The sequence below is a fragment of the Amia ocellicauda genome, chromosome 1, assembly GCF_036373705.1.
Source record: "Amia ocellicauda isolate fAmiCal2 chromosome 1, fAmiCal2.hap1, whole genome shotgun sequence".
Lineage (NCBI taxonomy): Eukaryota > Metazoa > Chordata > Actinopteri > Amiiformes > Amiidae > Amia > Amia ocellicauda.
The window spans coordinates 19977224-19998092 of NC_089850.1; the positions used below are offsets into that span (position 1 = coordinate 19977224).

Genomic DNA, 20869 nt, shown 5'->3' on the forward strand with positions numbered 1-20869 from the left:
CTACTCAGTGTATTTATCGATTTCATGTTATTATTGGGGACTGAATTTAAACTACAGCTAATGTAAATGACCAAATTATAATTTCCTGAAGCACTTATTAATTTATCCCATATCTAAGAAACCTTCACCGAGTATTTGCTGTTTCCTCAGATTCCTGTTTCTCTCTCTATATTTTTTCAACAGCTGTTATTAATCTACCTATTTATGTGTAACACCTAGTTACAACCCTGTTCTTTTTTTCCCCCAATCAACTCCTCTGATCGGATGTGGCACTCCGATCCCACTCATGCTTCCTTAACAGATAATCCACCACCGATGCGACCCTCAGTTTAAAATCGTGTCCCAGTCATTCCCGTATTTCTGTCCCACGTAATACTGTGGTCAAAAATACAATGACAGCTGTAACTACCCTAACACCCAACTCACAGACCCGTATTACCCAAGTAAAACTTTGTCGATATAATATGCATATTACATCAATACAATATGAACTGTAGTTCCAGTGGCATACGCTGCTCAGTATAACACACAATTATTATACCTCCGTAGTGTAGACATGGGCTCCTGCAACCACACTGCAGTCTCTGTATCCCAACTGCAGGGTCCGAACCGCACACTGCAGCGGAACAATGGCCGCAACACGACCTCACCAATCCCCGCAGGATTTTGTCGCCCATGGCAAAAAGCCCTAAAACCAGGGACCTTTTGACTTGGAAACACACAAAATCTCTCTAAACTTATTACACTCTTTTATTCTTGATAGTGGGACGGTGCACCTGGTGTCTATTGATACCCATACGGGACACTAATTTACAGGATGGCTTTGGAAATCCTAAACTCACCTCTTATCCTGCTCTGTACTGGCACCAAAGTCCGGGAAACCAAAGCCACCATCCTGTTCGTGACGCCAACTGAAGAGTCATAGAAATCCTGATAGAGATGCACCTCCAATCAAAAGGTTTTTATTATAAGCATCTGCAAGGAAGCGGTTCAAGAGGCGATCTCAAGAACAGTCTTAGAGAAGTTACAAACTAAAGGCACTTTTATGCACACCAGACAGGAGAGAAAGATAACAGGCACACACGTCTGTCCTGTGATCAGTGCAAGTTCGGTTTCTACCTGACAACTGTTCAGGAAGACCCATATATAATCAAACCGGCGTAAATTTAAGGCATACATAATGTTTAATATAATGGGGTTTGTATGATGTATCAAGCCCAAATTGCTGGTGAAAACTGGTTCTTATCAGACCCTGTTCTTCTAGGTATCAAGGTTGAACTACAGCACTATAGCAGGGCTATACAAACTAAACAAATAAAATAAAAATAAAAAAACATGCAGGTTATCCTACCTTACCTCAAAAATCAAGGCGTCATCACAGAACATGGCCATTCTTATTTCCAATAGTTTCCAACAGTTAGACTAATGAAAATAAAGTCCAATCAAACAAAAAACAAGACAGCCTCCTAGTCTTAACATGGCTCCAGCCAGAAGAACAGTATTTTACATGGTGGTGAAAAAGCACAGCATCCACAGTGGAAGGTTTCAAACCAGTCCTGCTTCCAGCTGCGCTGAAGGTATGCTCGCTGCTGCTGCTGCTGATGGGGACACTAACCACCATGCGAGCTGGTCTGGACAGTTGCGTTAGCATGCTCTTGTGCTGTCCATGGGAAACCTGTGTGCGTGTGTGTGCGTGAGCAGACTGTGTCATGCGTGTCAGTGTGATAGATTATATAACATCTTTCTATGTTTGTTTTACCATCATCAACTTTGCATAGTTTATTTTAATTAATTAATGTCTAAAATATAAAAAGGAGGAGGAGCCTAAAACAGGCCCGATGACTGGCCCACGTGTGAACTATGACGTGAAAATTGGCCCGAAGTCCGGCCCTAGGGGTGTAAATAAGTCGGGGCCCATCGGGATCGGGCTGAAATGCAGGGCTCTATATCTGACTACTCTATAAACTGGACAAAATCTACAATCCTTCCTTTATGTGGAGACTCCTGGCCCAAACGCCTGCTCTTCCATTCATCACTGGCAATATCAAATACCATTGATATTATTACAGGGGCCTCAGTTATTATTACGATATTATACCATTATTCCATCTCAATTTCACTCCACTTATACAAATCATAGAAGATGATCTGAACCAATGGATGAATTTACCACTCGATATTGGCACAATTACAACAGTTAAACTAAATTAATTATCTCATCACTGTGGACCTATACAACCTTCAACCAATTGGTTACACAAATTAGATTAAATAATTACTACATTTTACCTACAAGAATAAAAAAAAACTAAACTACAAGGAGGTCTGGATGCACCAAATTTGTATCATTACTACCAGGCTAACCAACTACAATATATTACAAAATGGCTATTCTCAAATAAACAGATCAATCCGTGGATAGAAATTGAACATTTTGTATACAAAGAAATTTCAGTTAATGCCTTACCTTTCATAAGCCCAACTGTTAAACGTCATAGCTGCAATCTGTAATCTCCACAACACTGACCGCTTGGTGGAAAGTTAACAAAATCACTCATTCTACCATGACACCCTGCAAATTCACCCCAATATGATCTAATCCTGACTTCCTGAATAATAAAATGCCAATAGTCTTCTGCATTTACATCATATATTTGAAAATAATAACCTCCTCGCATTCAATGATTCAATGAACAGAAGTTTGGTACCAGTAAAGAACAATATCTCCAATATCTCCAAATAAAAAATGCTATCAAATCAAAAATGAATATAATCAAAAACAATCTACAACCCCCCTTTTATGGAAACAATCAACAAATTAACCCTCTCTAAGAAACCATTATCAAAATTATATAATCTCTTATCCCAAAATGACTCATCAATATCCCTTCCAATTGGCGGGAACAAGATTTAGCAATCCACCCTGATACCAGCTTCTGGACACAAATCTGCAAGAATATATTCACAATGAGTAACAACACCCTCACACAACTGATACAATACAATATAAGTCATTCACAGAACGCACATTACCAGCACAAAATGTTTACAATGGGCTTCATAGAGTCTGATACTTGTTCACACTGTACGCTGAACACCCCTGACAGTTACTTTCATGCCTTTTGGCTCCGTCCACCGACTCAACACTGCTCACAAGAAGTGATGAACAAAACATCATCTTTATTGTGCTGCAACATCCCGCTCTCTCCATCCACACTCAACCTCCCTGAACAAAACCCAACTCAAGTTCTCATAGCATTAACTATTGCCAAGAAGACTATACTCCTGAACTGGAAAAGCAGACACAAACTTAGCATCACACAATGGCTAAACCTGTTAACAGATTATATTACACAGGGAAAAAAAACACCAACAATAAGCAGGAAAATAGATTTAATGAAACCTGGGCACAATTTCTCAATTTTTTCCATTTACCATTGTAACTAATGCTTCATGCATTCTTCCCATAGTGTAATTATAGTGGACATTTGTGTTACCGGTAATTCATGCAGGTAACAAAAATGTCCACTATAATTACACTATGGGAGGAATAGAACTAGATGAAGTAACGCATGAGAAAGACCTAGGAGTCTATGTGGACTCCTCACTTTCTCCATCCAAGCAATGTGGGGAAGCAATAAAAAAGGCAAACAGAATATTAGGGTATATTGTCAAAAGTGTAGAATTGAGAACAAGGGCAGTAATGTTCAGACTGTACAATGCACTAGTTAGAGCTCATCTGGATACTGTGGACAGTTCTGGGCTCCACACTTCAAGAAAGATATCACTGCTCTAGAGGCAGTTCAGAGGAGAGCAACCAGACTTATTCCAGGTCTGAAGGGAAAGTCCTACTCGGAGAGACTGAGGAACTGAACCTTTTCACCCTGGAACAGAGACTACGTGGGGACTTGATCCAAGTCTTCAAAATCATGAAAGGCATCGACCACATCAACCAGAGGAGCTTTTCCAGATCAGCAGGGACACACGCACCCGGGGACACAAATGGAAATTGATCTTCAAGGCATTCAAAATGGAAACCAGGAGACACTTCTTCACACAGAGAGTCGTCACAATCTGAACAAACTCCCCAGCGATGTGGTAGAAGCTGAACATTTGGGAACATTTAAAAATAGATAGGATAGGATCCTTGGATCACTCAGTTGATAATGGACACCAAACAAGTACGATAGGACGAATGGCCTCCTGTTGTTTGTAAACTTTTTCTTATGTTCTATGTTCTTATGCACACACACAACCCCAGTCTGTTAAAAACTGTATTTATTTATTTATTTATTTATTTATTTATGTGTGCTTGTGTTCCTATTTTTTATGTTTGGACATGAGTGACACATCCCAACTGGTCTCCTATATGCGCACAATTGTATGTTTATATCTTAGTTTGTCGATCTGTCATCGGTCCGTCTGTCTAACTGTCCACCTGTTGATTTGTTTGTTTGTTTATTCTGTTGGTTGTTTGTCTGGCCGTCTGTCTCCTGGCCATGGACGGTCGGGGATTGGTGGAGGGGGGTATTGAGGGGGGGTTTGGTGGTAAAAAAAAAAAACAAAAAAAAGATCTGTAAATGATTTCCAATAATGATGAGATGACAGTCTCTCAGTGGGCAGCGTGTTGTTTCTGTCCAGACCCTGACGACAACACATGCGCTCCCAACCAGTTTACTCAGCACCTCACCTATTACTGTCATTGGTAACCCTGCTTCTACATGTACACCAACACAATCTCTTCCCACTCATGAACTCAACATTTATCTGATCCGTCCCCCCTGTAATCTGGCGTTTGTTTGACATCAGACTTGACTTGAGCACCTTATTCAACAGAGAAAAGTCCAGCACTCATTCACACTGGTGTGGAAGTCAAGGGGTGAGCCTAAGAAGGATGGAGAATCATTCAACAACCCTCGCCCTCCCAATACTAAATTACCAAGTCAAATCACCCATTTCTAAACCCTTAACACATTAAAAGATACAACAGTCACAGTGGTCGGCTCCAGCCCACAGAAGACCCCAGTCATGTGACAGGCGCTGTCTGGTCATCGCAGGTCCAACTGCTGCTGCTGCTCTTGTTGGCACTGTGTCTAAGTGGACATTGCCCACCAAGTGACTTTGTTGTCTGTTTCATCTGACGAGTACAAAACGAAAAGCACAAACATGTCAGCCCCTCACAAGCATCAGCAACCGACTGCAATAAAATAATCACAGTGTTTCAGCTTTGGGAAAGAAAGCGGCATTGAAAAACAAGAATACATGTCCACTGCGGCCCGCTGTTTCAGGTCAGACATGCACCGTGAAAAAACAAGACAAAACTCTCCTACACAAGCTCAGCACCAGTCTGCTCGCAGATTTTCTCACCTTGCTATTCATTTACAGGCAACACAGCACTGCCCTAGCGCCATGAATGTACATTATCCAAGTAAATTAACATAAAACCAACCATATGATTGTTACTCATAATTTAAACAAACAGTCACTCATGTATTCAAAATATTACTCAGGACAGATTTTTCATTAACGTTAGCAACATATTAGTAAAACAGCACTTACAACCATATATAGAAAACAGCACAACACAGCACAGGACACACACTTCACAAATGGGATGAGGCCACTTGAAACCAGGGTTGCCAGGTCCAAGAAATATTTCCAGCCCAATGACAACTCAAAACCCACCCAAAAGGAATGAAAAGTAGCCCAATTGTTTCCTGTCCTGCTGGATTCCCATAAAAAGCCTTAAAATAAATGTTTACCATTGCTATTGTTTTAAATCCCATTTTGATGGTTTCAGTTAGGCTAAAATGTAGTAGGCCCTAATTAAATGTAGTAATTAATCATGTAATAAATTGATAATTTGTTCAGTTTGTCTAATTTGCCCATACATGTTTCAGAAAATCAATCTGATTTTAATTTTAAAATCTTTGCATGATATATTCTTTTAAAATCTGATAAATATGAATAACACTGTCATGTGTTCAACTGACATAGCCATCCATACATTTGGATTTCTCTAAGCCAGACTTTTTGACTATTCTCTTATCTTTCTAAAATTTTTACATCACATTGTTTTTTTACACAACCCTTATACAGTCAAGGAAAAACAAGAACATGTTCTCTTTAATATTTTCTAATCCTCCTCAAGACCATTACAAATACTTGTAGCTACAGCATATGTGACTTGTACTTACTTTTTTCTCTTCTCCGCGACCCTGGCAGCACTGGCCGCACATGAAACAGCTCCTTCTTCAAGTTCACGGACTGACCCACTTGTGGAAACTCATTCATTACAGGCCCTGTATTTCACCAATGTGTGTAAGTATTGTGAATGCATGTCTATTATAACTGGTCTTTATCCACCATTTAGTCACTCAATCACAGTCTGCTTTAAACAAGACTCGCTCAGCACCTCCTCCCAGATGTGTGAAGTGGTTCAGTCTAAACTGAGGGCTGGCCACCAGCAAGTGTTTGTGCATTTAAACAGTAGCAGCGGCGCAATGTGACTGATATGAGCAGCATTTCTGCACATTGGATGAAAGCCAGCGAGAGCATGTCAATACCTGTCACACACACACACACACACACACACACATACATGTAAATAGTAATATGGGCATCATTATGTACTGTTAGCATGTCTGTGGCCTCAGTCAGCCCGGGGTCAGGGCTGGCAAACCCGGCGAGCCTCCTCAGCGGCTCCGCTTCCCTCATTGAGCGCAGACTCAGAGACGCAGCTTCTCACACATGATGCTCAATGCGGGGCTGATTCTCACACAGAGACGCGCACAGGATGCGCTGCGGACACGCAGGGCTCAGCTCGGCCAGTCTCAGCGCTGGACGCGGTTAGAAAGGCGTCTGCACAGCTGCCTCTGACCGCAGCTCCACTGGACTGGATGCGCCTCTTGCTCATGTTAGTGGCGTTTCAAGTATTTTGAGATGAGCGATTTTGCAGCTGAATGATTGCAGTTTGCCTGCTGTGTGTTCATTTGACTGAGGGCCTGCAGTGAAATGTTGAGCTGCTTTTCTTTTGCTGTTGCTCTGCGCCAGTGCTGTCATGTTTTGGGTCATTGATCTGACTGTACTTGTCATGGTGGCGTTTTTACATGTCAGCGCTACTAATCGGCCTATGTGATGACGGGCCAATACTGCATCCGCAGCCGCTATTGTTATTGAATTAATATGAGATAGTAGTTGAGCTGCCTAAAGCGAAGTTATTCCTCTCGGATAATAGCACTGATTCGTTTTCAGCCCTATTTCATTATGCATCGCACTCGGTCGGGAATATTTCAGTCATTTTGGCATTGCCACCATGGCAAGCTCCTGTTGTGCAGTATATACACTCACCTAAAGGATTATTAGGAACACCATACTAATACTGTGTTTGACCCCCTTTCGCCTTCAGAACTGCCTTAATTCTACGTGGCATTGATTCAACAAGGTGCTGAAAGCATTCTTTAGAAATGTTGGCCCATATTGATAGGATAGCATCTTGCAGTTGATGGAGATTTGTGGGATGCACATCCAGGGCACGAAGCTCCCGTTCCACCACATCCCAAAGATGCTCTATTGGGTTGAGATCTGGTGACTGTGGGGGCCAGTTTAGTACAGTGAACTCATTGTCATGTTCAAGAAACCAATTTGAAATGATTCGACCTTTGTGACATGGTGCATTATCCTGCTGGAAGTAGCCATCAGAGGATGGGTACATGGTGGTCATAAAGGGATGGACATGGTCAGAAACAATGCTCAGGTAGGCCGTGGCATTTAAATGATGCCCAATTGGCACTAAGGGGCCTAAAGTGTGCCAAGAAAACATCCCCCACACCATTACACCACCACCACCAGCCTGCACAGTGGTAACAAGGCATGATGGATCCATGTTCTTATTCTGTTTACGCCAAATTCTGACCATCTGAATGTCTCAACAGAAATCGAGACTCATCAGACCAGGCAACATTTTTCCAGTCTTCAACTGTCCAATTTTGGTGAGCTTGTGCAAATTGTAGCCTCTTTTTCCTATTTGTAGTGGAGATGAGTGGTACCCGGTGGGGTCTTCTGCTGTTGTAGCCCATCCGCCTCAAGGTTGTACGTGTTGTGGCTTCACAAATGCTTTGCTGCATACCTCGGTTGTAACGAGTGGTTATTTCAGTCAAAGTTGCTCTTCTATCAGCTTGAATCAGTCGGCCCATTCTCCTCTGACCTCTAGCATCAACAAGGCATTTTCGCCCACAGGACTGCCGCATACTGGATGTTTTTCCCTTTTCACACCATTCTTTGTAAACCCTAGAAATGGTTGTGCGTGAAAATCCCAGTAACTGAGCAGATTGTGAAATACTCAGACCGGCCCGTCTGGCACCAACAACCATGCCACGCTCAAAATTGCTTAAATCACCTTTCTTTCCCATTCAGACATTCAGTTTGGAGTTCAGGAGATTGTCTTGACCAGGACCACACCCCTAAATGCATTGAAGCAACTGCCATGTGATTGGTTGGTTAGATAATTGCATTAGTGAGAAATTGAACAGGTGTTCCTAATAATCCTTTAGGTAAGTGTATATATATATATATATATATATATATATATATATACAGTATATTGTTTTCATTTGATCTATTTAAGGCTATAATCCATCTCTTACATACCGCCTATAGGGCAATTCTAAATGTTACAATTTATTCTACTGTCTGACTTTCCTCTACTATAACTATTTGTCTTTTAAAAAATCGTTAAACTCGACATCCATAAAATAAAACTACGTATATAGTCAACAATACAACTAAACAAAAAAGCTCATGTGTCCTGCAAGTCACAATGGATAATAGGGCCTCTAGTGAGGATTACATTATATACATTATAACGTATTTTACAGACCACACAGCACACATAGTCTTGTGAATCAATCAGTTGATACATATCTGAGGGGAAGTGCCTGCTAGTGCTACACAACCTGAATTTGTTGGACTTTTTATTAGACCGAACAAGATCAAGAAATGTGTTGATCGGTCAAGACCCATATTTATAGCCCATTGACGGGCAAATTGTCGATCTTTTGGGAAGGGGAATAATTGTACTTCCTCCTCTCATCTTGATAATGATCTTTGTGTAGACCCAAAAGCCCCAGCACTGCCAGTGTCACACAGACACACAGCCTCTCCGCACTGACGTCACTGACTGTCAGCCAGAGAGAAAATGTCTGCCTCCTATGTGTAACACGTGTATTTTGTTTTTGTTGTTTTATATTATTATTTTTGAGTTTCACCAAAGTTTCTGGTAAGGTGGTTGTGTTTTGACCTTAAGGGGATGTTGTTCTTTTAATTGCAATCGGAGGTCATTAATTCGAAATGTGACTTTAAGACGGAGCACATTACCCAGTAATCCCTCAGTTGTCTTTTGTTAATACTGAGGCTAAGTCACACTTCACACTCTCTCTCTATTATTTTCTTTTTTTTATTTAAAATGTAATTCTACACGAAAAAAAACCCAGTTGTGACTCTCTTTGCAATATGTACTCATGATGTATTGTTAATTAATCTCTCATTTGACCGCGTTGAAATGAGTAAAACGAAAGAATGTTTTTTCCCGCTAAATTGTAAAGTACTATTGAGTGTGTAATGGTATTGCTTGTGTGTAGTGGAGATAAGTAACGTTTCAGTGACGATTTATTATTATTTTATATAGGGAGAGAACATGAGACCGTCTGCATGTGCCAGGTTTCATTTTATTTTCTGCCAAAACAGGTATGTCTTCAGTAAGTAGAGGAAAACCCAGACAGTAATTGGAATCATAAAATTGACGATGAATGTATTTTGTGAATGTATGATTTGGACAAGAGAAAAGAAACCTGTAATACCACTATACGATCTGAACAAGACATTGTTTATTTTTTATTTTGATTGACTGAACGAAGGAAAAGCAGTCCCTGAGATGTCAAAGGCAGACTTCATCAACGACTCGATGTCGAGTGCAGTGTGGGGCGGCGACGGTGCTACATATGCGTCCATCAATCACAGCCTAATTGATTTCTTGTGTAAATCGTCGTCGTTGAGCAGAGAACAGCTGTGCGTGTATTTGCTGGTAGCACAGTGTCCTGCGCAGTGTTGTCTGGCGATCACAGCAGGCTGGAGGTACGATAGCCAGCCTGTACAGCTCTCACCATTAGCCTGTGACTCGCGTTGGCAAGGTTTACCATCTCTATTAATATTCATCACAGAGCCCACTTATATGGTGCAGGACGACACTCACACTCCTGTGTCCCCAGTTGGATAGTAACCAATGCCACGAGTCCCCTCTTGGATAGCACAGGCCGACGCTCACACACCTGTGTGTGTGTAAGTACACCGCAAGACAACATTTAACACATCAGAAGCAGAATTAATAGAAATGTATTTTTAAATATTTTATGGAAGTATTCTCATCCCCCATTTTGTTTACAATTCTCAGAGGAATTTAATAAAATGAATAGGTGATAGGTGTAATAGCTGGTAACACACAGTATCCTGCGCAGTGTTGTCTCTCTGTTCTTGAACATGGAGGTACAATACGCCAGTCTGTTAGAGGAACCTGCTGTACAGCAGCTCTCACCATTAGACTGTGACTCGCGTTGGCAAGGTTTACCAGGTCGGTCATCTCTTCTATTCATATAATAGAGTCCCCACTTATATGGTACAGAGCAACGCTCACACACCAGTGTGTGTGTGTGTAAGTACAACGCAAGACAACATTTAACACATCAGAAGCAGAATTAATAGAAATTTATTTTTAAATATATAATGGAAGTATCCACATCTGTGATTGCGTTTTTATTTCTCAGAGGAATTTCATAAAATGAAGTCCCCACTTAGATTGCAGAGAGTGACACATGTATTGTCCACATCCTCTCAGGCCTCATAACATCTTCTAATACCAGCCCTTACAGTGGAGTCCCCACTGCGATAGCACACACACACATATATATATATATATATATAATTTATTTATTTTTTAACAAGTCATTTTGTGGAATACTATACTATTTGATCGATTCAGATGTATTTACTTATTAAGATTTTTGAAATTATGATTATTATATACATATTTTTTCATAAATACCATGTAATCTGAAATATTGCTGTAACTAGTTTTTTTAAAGGGGCTCTGGATGAATGGGGTTAGGATCCAAATCCAATTTAAAGTTTTTTTAACTCCTTTTTCCTAATGTTGTTGTTGTTCATTATATTAATGTTATTATTATTATGATGATGATTTATTATAATTTTTATAATTATAATAAATAATAATGGTATGCATGTACTTACTACTAATAATACAGATTCAAGTACCTACTGTCAATATAAATGTCAGTACAATGTTTTGATTGACAGTCAGTTTCAGCCCTACATGGTTTCAAGGCCATCAGTGACAGATCCCCAGCCTCCCCAGCTGAGGCAAAGTGTGTTAGGTTTGCGTGTGTGTTAGTGACCGAAATACCAGCTCAAGCCTACAGGGGCAGCACCGAGCACAAACGTCACACACGTGGGGACCCCCCAGGTCCCCACTTGGTCTTTTTCAAAAACCTTCACTGAGGGGGTCTGGGCACCATTCTAACATGATTTAAAGGGTTTGCCAAGTGGGGATCTGGAAAAGGTCCCCACTTGGTTTTCAAGTCCCCACTTCGTGGGTGTGTTACGACGCCTAGGTCCCCACTTGGATAGGTAGACGAGTGCACACACACACACACACACACACACACACACACACACACACACACACACACTCACTCCTGCACATTCCCTGAGATAATATGGGCTTGGGTTTGTATGTAGCCTATTGAAACCAGCAAGGTTTCTACTGACATTAAACTGCAACAAAACGAAGGTAATAAACGCAAATGTCTCTTATAATATAATGACACAGCAGTGATATACAGTACCTCTGCTTCATTGTACAGCATCCTCTGCTGTCTCTTGCCACAGCGCTGACCTTTTGCAACAGTTTGTTTGTGTTTCTGCAGGAGATCATAGGTTTCTCAGTATCCCAGTCACTAACCCAAGCTTGAAACAATGTGTTTAATTGCCAGGTCATGAAATGTATATGGAAGCTTGTTTTTTTAATCTATTGTTACTACTACTACTGATTTAACCACCTCTGTGTGCTGCATGTTGTGCCAGCCGTATCATCTGCACACAAACCCATACTAATTATATTAAACTGTATATCACCCAAATACATTTTTCTTTCTGCTGCAGGACTAAACACACACACACACAGAGACAGAGAAACACACAGAGATAGAAACCACATTTGAAATAAAATAAAACCAGTTCACTTTCTGACACAAGCCAGGCAGTCTCCCAATATTGCTTTTGGTTGATTTCATTATTGTATTCCAACCAAAAGATAAACCTCCGGATCTATCAGAGCCAATTAGCATCATCCCTTATTACAAATAAAACTTTACATTGTGCTCCCACTGTTTGTAACATCTGCCCAAAAAGCACTGCTCCTGTGGTTCTGTTGCCGAGGAAACAGACAGACATGATGTCAGACGTGTGGATTTTGCAGGGGGTGGGGGGGGAGTCTCGTCACCATGGCTGTGAACTGTGCTGTGCAGGATGATTGCCTTTCCGGTGTATATAGTTTTCTGTTTTATTTTCAGCTTTTATTTATTTATGTGTTATTATTAATATTCATTTAATTACAAAGTCTTCAAAATACAGCTGAATGAGATGAGTCACTTAATTACAATTTGTTCCCTAACTGAGAAGCCAGAGATTCACGTTTGTCATGGGTGGTGTGCTACACTGCCTCCCACAAGCACAGAACAAAAGCAAAACTCGTGCAAACAATTCACGTAAAAGAAATGTGTCTAAAATCAGTTAAACAAAATCATCCACAGGAAGAAAAATACCTCAGATAAATCAACCAAAAAGTGAAAAACAAACTAATTACAGTGATAAGGCCTGGGCTCTGGCACCTTAAGGGACACGTTCTGATTTGTTCTGCATCCAGCAGCAACACTATCTGACACCATGTGTGCGTGTCACCAACAAAGCCAGACCAACATATATACGTCTCAAAACAAATCACAAATCACCAAACACACTGATGCAAAAGCCAATAGGGAACTCGTGCACATTTATAATATGTCATTCACATGTTGTCATATATCTGTTACATACATTTTATAATACATTATACACGTACATAGTATACATAATAAATAAGCTCCATCCATCTTCTGTGTCGAGCACCTTGCAAATTGTCCCAGCTGCTCATTACTGGTGAGGAATCACACTCAAGGAGGGTAATGTTCTGTCTGAGCCGCTTTATTGTCCTGTATGTCACGGCCGTCTGTTTTAAATGTCAGGCCATGAAATAAATAAAAACCAACCCGCAAATGAACGTGTCACACAGGCGCCCCTCCCGGTACAGTCGCATTTCCATATCGAGTGGTGATCTCTTCCACTTCATAGAGTGTTGTAGCCCGTCTTCAATCTGGAGACCCACCCTTGAGTTGACAGGCGACACTACTGCTACTGATTTGATCGGTTGCTCTGCCACTCCAGCCTTACGGAGGATGGCCACTCCTCGTCGCGAAGCCAGCCTGGCCTGTTAACACTGCGGCGCACACGACAGCTGACCTGTGCAATTAAAAGGCCCTGGCAGCAATGGCTTGGGTCTGTGGACAAATGCTGGTAAAAAAAAAAGGACCATTGTTGCTTATTCAAGGATGAAATGAAATCAACTTCTGCTGAAGGGCTTTAGGCAGCCCAGCCCTGCGGGGAATGAATGTGGATTCCTTTGCAGGGTTCGATCTGGAAGTCAGTCAATATGTATTACAGAGCATTTAGACTTAATATAGTTTGGTAAATATAGCGTTTGTGATAGTTCCCTCACGTAGCTGGGCTCACTGCATACACAAGGTCGTTAGGATGTCATTACCCCTCTGTGAATTGTGTGTAAACCTCCCGCGTCGTGAGGCCTGGTCTTTTGGTGTAGCAGTTTTATCGCCCGTTTCTTTTACACTCCCACTCCCCTCACTCGCAAGAGCCTTGAGAGGTTCTAAGCAAGACTCTAATTAAAATAAATTTCAACAAGCGAATGGACCAGTCTCACGCGTTCACAGACAACCTGCCCTTTTCCCCTAGTGATGGAACAGCCACTTGCTTCTATTTGCTCTGATGTGATTAGCCTCACTCCTTGCTCTATCACTGTCGGCTTTCATCGATTTCTCTAATCAATACAAACACAGACAAATCGGGCCTTACTGGGCACATTGATGATGATGCATTATAATTGACAGGGTAATTACACTTGACAGGGTTAGAGACATCACCACAAATAAATCTCTGTACTGAACCTCAGGGTGTTTTCATAATTCATAGTTGATTATCTCTAGATGTGTGATTTTCTAAGGCCAGACAATTCTCTTAAACACGATACAGTGTCATTATATACAGTTATAAACAGTAGGCGGTTCCTGCATATAACACATTGATTGTGGCATTATATCCTGTATCCTGCCCCGCTGTATATTTCTTCTTCAAGTAAGAGTGCAAGAGTGGAAAGTATATATTCAGGTGAGGAAACAATTGTAGTATGCAGGTATGAAACCATATTACAGGTGGAGTGAAATATACATTTTGACAAAAGTCTTCCTCTTGCAGACGAGTCGTTTTCTAAATGATTAATCACCATGAGTGTATAAATAAATTGACAATGAGCTTTTTTATACTTTTAAAGAGACACAGCTGTGACAGTGCAGTGAAAGTTCAGAGTGAGTGGTGAGCATCTGTGTTTGTGGTGCAATTGCACTGTAAATAATTCCCACAGACATCAGGAGAGAAATAAACGGATTGGCCTGACGGCAGAGAAAGAGAAAGGCTCTCCTCTCAGGTTACAACTTGAACAAACCAATAGTAAACACATAGAAGCTCAAACTGTTGAGTAGAAGAATACGATGCAAATGTTATACATTCTCTTCTTTCTGATAAGGTAGTCGGTAACTAAATGTCATATTCTGTTTTCAAGACTTTAAGGCTGCAGCAGAATACTGATATCATCTGCCAGTCTAGGAAATAGAAAGTATAACTTGATGGGAATGGATATGAAAAGTGACCCACTTTACAGTCAAGAGCCTCATAGGTTCTGAGCACAGACTGTAGGACTGAAACTATACTGTGTGGCCCAGCTTGTCTCCCTTGATCCTTGTATGTTGGAGAACATGTTTCAGGTTTTGAGAATCTCTTTCACATCAAGTGGTTTGTGACCATGACTGTCCACATGGTGTCAGAGTGGGTCCTGTGTGGTTTGAGGGGGTAAAGTGACTCCTTCTACCCAGTATGGAGTGGACAGACAGGGTAAATGGGAACGGTCTCTGGGGTAAATAACAACAAGATTAACCTCACCAATTAAATAACAAAAACTATAATTAATTAAGAAACTTTTACAGTGTTTCCTTTTTTCTTGTCTAGTTATGAATTTTAAGTGGCATGCTGTTGAGAATAATCTGGGCTGTTCAACATTGTTATATTCTGTTGTTTTCTGATTAACTTGCTGAAATGTGAAACATGATCAGTTTGTGTTTGGAAATTGTGAGGTAATCTATGCCTATATTTGAAATATTGAACTTATTATTTTCCCTCAAACCAAACCCTTAGTTCCCTACTTGTCTCTCTATGTGCAGTGTCACCGTGGTCCTCCACAGGGAGGTGTTGAATAACTCGGTGAATTCTTACTTCAGTGTTCCTTTTCAAGTACATGTCATTAGGCTGAATGGTTTAGTTTAAGTACAGTATTTAGATGTACATAACACAGGAGAAAATAATACATAACAAACACATTTATTTTATATAGTGCCTCTCATGTTGAGGACATCAGAATGCATCAGAATGCACTTTACAATTAAAAAATGAAACTTAAGCACATTAAAAACTAACACACAACAAATAATTAAAAAAGTAAAATCAGTAGCGTTAATAATAGCAAAAGAGCGTGATCAGAAGAATCACAAGTTTTACTCTAAATCACATGTAATATTGAGTGTCTATAGACACATAAAACAACCAGCAGGATTTGATTTGATTGATTCTCACTGCTGTCTCTCTACGTAAACACAGCCAGTATTGATGATGGCGTTTTGTAGTGCAGGAGTATTATTCTCGGCAGGGTGTTGAGGCGAGGCTGAGGAAGCGGTTTCCAGCTCATGCCATCCACGGATGGAGCAGGATCTCCTCCAGGGTCGGCCGACTGGCAGCAGTCATATTACAGCAGCTGCGGATCAGGTCGCAGCAATCTGTCAGGAGGGAAACAAGGGTCTCAGCTCTGGGCCAAGAGGAGCCTCCGAATATCAGAGTCACCTCTGTCAGGTGAGCTGCACTGCGGTTATTAGTCAGGCAGGTATTTCTGTGCCATTGACATCATGTACATTATGGAGCAGGGGATTAAATGTACACAAATGTTTGAACAATGAATACTAAAATTACTTTTATAATGATCTTAACTCGCACACAATGGTCGGGGGGGGGGGTTACTTTGACTGATACGGCAGTTACAGTATTGGTTTAGGCTTGACCTGTGTTGTATAACATCAGTACCATGGGGAGTGTGTTCACAGGGTGTGAATATATTGCTTGTCACTTGGCATGGGGTCGTGCAGTTAAACAAAGTCCCTCTCAGCACCCCTCACCTTTTGAGAGCCCACTGGGGAAAGAGAGCTTCCCCTGTATAATTGCGCGGCCATCACAGAAAGGGTACGAGCCGCACAGCAGGACATACAGGAGAACTCCCACTGACCACACTGTGGCAGGAAGCGCCCGGTACCGTCCAACCCGCACTGTCTCAGGGGCAAAGAACTCAAGAGTACCTAGGAGAACAAGTTAGGAAGAAAAGTCTGCTAAAGGAAGAGCTGACAATATATAGAGAGTCCGTGGCTTGAGTTACCATAGCTAAGCTAAGAAAGTCAAAATGTGTATATTAAGAATATTTATATACTGTTTACTAACTAGACAGACACGTATCTGTGTGTTTATTCCATAAACACGGAGAAACTCATCCCTGTGAAGCAGCAAAAACATTCTGAAGAATCATAATTCCAGCGATGATTGTTATTAAAACGAGCTTAATTCCAATAAGATCCCCAAACACTGCGGATCTCCAGTCTTCACGTATGAAGTGCCATGAAAGACTGATCTCAGGGCATCGAGACATTTCTCTGGTGGCATCCATGCCTTCTGTGTGTGAACACTGTGCCGCTGCTCACCGGCCTGGTCTCTGTAGAAACCATCCCGCAGGCGGCTCGCCAGGCCAAAGTCAATCAGTTTGAGGCGGTGGCTGATGCTCTCCACAAGGATGTTTTCCATCTTGAGGTCGCGGTGGACCACTCCACGGGTGTGGCAGTGCTGAAGCGCCTGCACCACCTGCCGTAGGAAGTCCTTGGCCATGGGCTCGTCTAGGTGGCCGCCCTTCTGCATCACGAAATCGTAGAGGTCCATGCAGGGCACGGGCCGCTCCAGCACCAGCAGGCAGGACTCGGGCTCAGTGAATGAATCCAGCAGCCCGACCACACCGGGGCAGGACGGGGCAGCAGACACCTGCTGATGGAGCGCAGCCTCCAAGGGCACTGGCTCCCTCTGCTGAGGCTGGAGAGAGAGAGGATAGCAGATATATCAAATAATAACTATAATCATCATCATCGTAATACAACTGCACTGTTTAAACTACAGGCAGCAGGCAAACTCCACACAGACAGACACCAGAGCCATAGCCCGGGTTGTTTTTTGTTTTTGCTTAATCCACATTATATCATATTTAGGTCATATATTTCTTATTTCCTAAATTTGCCATGGCTTAAAATATAATATCGCCACCTTTCCTGTCTCTAATTTCAGAGGCAGCTCGTATCTTTGACCCTGTTGCTTGTGTTTTGTTTGGTAAGAAACCTACTCACCATCGTTGCCCAGTTTGCTACAGACGTGCGATCGATGTATTTCACTGCGACCTGACAGAGCATTAATGGAGAGGAAAGAAACAGAAAAACATGATATTAAGTTATCTGTTACATACACTGTATGGCACAGCTGGGCTGAGTTGTAGTTAGGATTAAGGATTTACTCTTGTGAAGAAAAGGGATGGCAAACCTATATGAACTATGTGTCTCTTAATGTACTTTACTGTATATCTTTTAATAGAGAGATGCCCTGCAATCTTTTTTCTTTTTTTTTCTAAGCTCCAACTATGTTAATACAATTAAATGTTCCTCTTCGCTTGTGTACCTACTGAAGTGTAATACATTAAGCTTTACCATAATACTTATTAAATATTAAACCTATTAAAAGGTCTACATGACTGTACTATACTCAGCTACTAAAATTGGTAGTTTTGGACAATATACGGATATTTTAATAATTATGCTCCACTGTAGATTCAGAAAGGAGGCAAAGAAATTGAGTGAAAATCCTTACTGGCAGATTGTCTGCTTTCCTGATCCCAGCAAAGACCGAGCCATAACTCCCTGTCCCTAGCAGCTCCCCCTTCTCATATAAGTCTGAGAACTTGTCTGAAATAGAAATGTGCGCGTGGATGTGGATTTAAGAACTAGACATTCATTATGTCACACACTTGTATGGTTGTATAAACATCTAAAGCATTGCAGGGAACAGTGCTGGTTTTGTTGTGTAAAATGTGTGAATATGATCACACTCAGCAGTGGGGAAATGGGCCTTTTTTGAGAACATAGTATTTGAGAAGTAAGTGTCCTGTCAAGGAGTCTCGTCTTTTGAAATGCCTAGTTTTGCTGAATATTTACAGGCCGGTGCAATGGTAGTTATAATTAGTGATGTCAAGAGATCATGCTGACCGGAGCCGTGCTCTCCCAGCTGTACACTTGGATACATGCAGGTCCTGAAATGCTGGATTGTGTTTGAGATCCAGTACCTGGATTTGGAATTGGGTCTTTGACAGGATGTGCATGTGTGCTAAATATTGAACATGACTGTCTCGAACCCTCACAGTCTGGTCCCAGCGCTGTGCTGGGACCACCTTCTGTGCTCTGTGCGCTGTGCTCACCTTCGGGTTTCTGCTGCTCACCCTGGCAAGAGGATTCGTTCTCTGGGTGTAGAGGGCGTCCAGAGGTAGGTCTTTCTAGTTTCGCTTTTTTGCTCGCCCTCTCCTCCTTGCTCACAGCAGGGCTGCTGCCACTCGCTGAGCACGCCTCTGGCCTGAGCACCCCTGCGCTCTGAGTCGCTGAAGGCCTGTCCTGCACGGCTCTCCCTGCGGGTGGATTCTGCTCTCTGTCCGGGCTGCTCTCTGCTGCCCCTCGCTTTCGCTGCTTTCGCTGTTTTTCTCTCGGCTCTCCTCTCTTGACACTCTCGGAGCCGTTCTTCCTCCGTTTCCTGCCGTTTTCCCTCACCTCCTTCCCCTTCTCTCTAACTGCCGTCCTGCCATTTCTCCTCACTCTGGACGGGTAAGCTGAGGCAAACCATCATCGATCAGTCTATTAACTTACGTTTTTCTGCACATTTTACTGCCAGATTTGTCTACAGATAAACCTAATCTGGAGATTCTACTTCTATAATAATTATTATTGTTGTTATTATTAATAATAATATATTTCTTATATACAGCTGGGTTTTCAATCTATTGTATTGCTTTCTGGATTTTAACAATAACGGTATTTTATGTTTAATTAAAAAAACAGACCTGTATTTGGAAAACAGTAAATTCAGTTTGTACTGGCGAGGTGATTACAGTGATCAGAAATAGAGCCTAATGCGTAACTGATCCTTTATTGATGAGAATCGGTGACATCTGTGTGTGAACTGTGTTTCATGCGACACACTGGGTGTCGCTGTGTCCGAGACGCGCATGAAGGTGTTGTTTGTGACACACTGGGTGTCGCTGTGTCCGAGACGCGCATGAAGGTGTTGTTTGTGACACACTGGGTGTCGCTGTGTCTGAGACACGCATGAAGGTGTGTTTGTGACACACTGGGTGTCGCTGTGTCAAAGACACGCATGAAGGTGTTGTTTGTGACACACTAGGTGTCGCTGTGTCCGAGACGCGCATGAAGGTGTTGTTTGTGACACACTGGGTGTCGCTGTGTCCGAGACGCGCATGAAGGTGTTGTTTGTGACACACTGGGTGTCGCTGTGTCCGAGACCCGCATGAAGGTGTTGTTTGTGACACACTGGGTGTCGCTGTGTCCGAGACGCGCATGAAGGTGTTGTTTGTGACACACTGGGTGTCGCTGTGTCCGAGACCCGCATGAAGGTGTTGTTTGTGACACACTGGGTGTCGCTGTGTCAAAGACACGCATGAAGGTGTTGTTTGTGACACACTGGGTGTCGCTGTGACCGAGACGCGCATGAAGGTGTTGTTTGTGACACACTGGGTGTCGCTGTGTCCGAGACGCGCATGAAGGTGTTGTTTGTGACACACTGGGTGTCGCTGTGTCCGAGACGCGCATGAAGGTGTTGTTTGTGACACACTGGGTGTCGCTGTGTCCGAGACGCGCATGAAGGTGTTGTTTGTGACACACTGGGTGTCGCTGTGTCCGAGACGCGCATGAAGGTGTTGTTTGTGACACACTGGGAAACAGACAGAAACACAGACAGAAACACAGACAGAAACACAGAAACACAGACAGAAACACAGACAGAAACAGACAGAAACACAGACAGAAACACAGACAGAAACAGAGACAGAAACAGAGACAGAAACACAGACAGAAACACAGAAACAGAAACACAGAAACACAGACAGAAACACAGAAACACAGACAGAAACAGACAGAAACACAGACAGAAACACAGACAGAAACAGACAGAAACAGACAGAAACACAGACAGAAACACAGAAACACAGACAGAAACACAGAAACAGAAA

At 42.1% G+C, this 20869-nt stretch overlaps 1 protein-coding gene across 1 annotated transcript in view; it reads right to left on the reverse strand.

Annotated features, from left to right (window-relative positions):
- LOC136758670 (serine/threonine-protein kinase pim-3-like) overlaps positions 1 to 18955 on the reverse strand; it is a 34777-nt gene extending 15822 nt beyond the window's left edge. Inside the window, exons 1-3 of the mRNA XM_066713238.1 lie at positions 18920 to 18955; positions 17934 to 17984; positions 17247 to 17625 (exon numbers count right to left, since the gene is read on the reverse strand). Of these exons, the coding sequence (XP_066569335.1) occupies positions 17247 to 17625; positions 17934 to 17984; positions 18920 to 18955 (466 nt within the window). The remainder of the gene's footprint in view (positions 1 to 17246; positions 17626 to 17933; positions 17985 to 18919) is intronic.
- Between the last annotated feature and the right edge of the window lie 1914 nt (positions 18956 to 20869).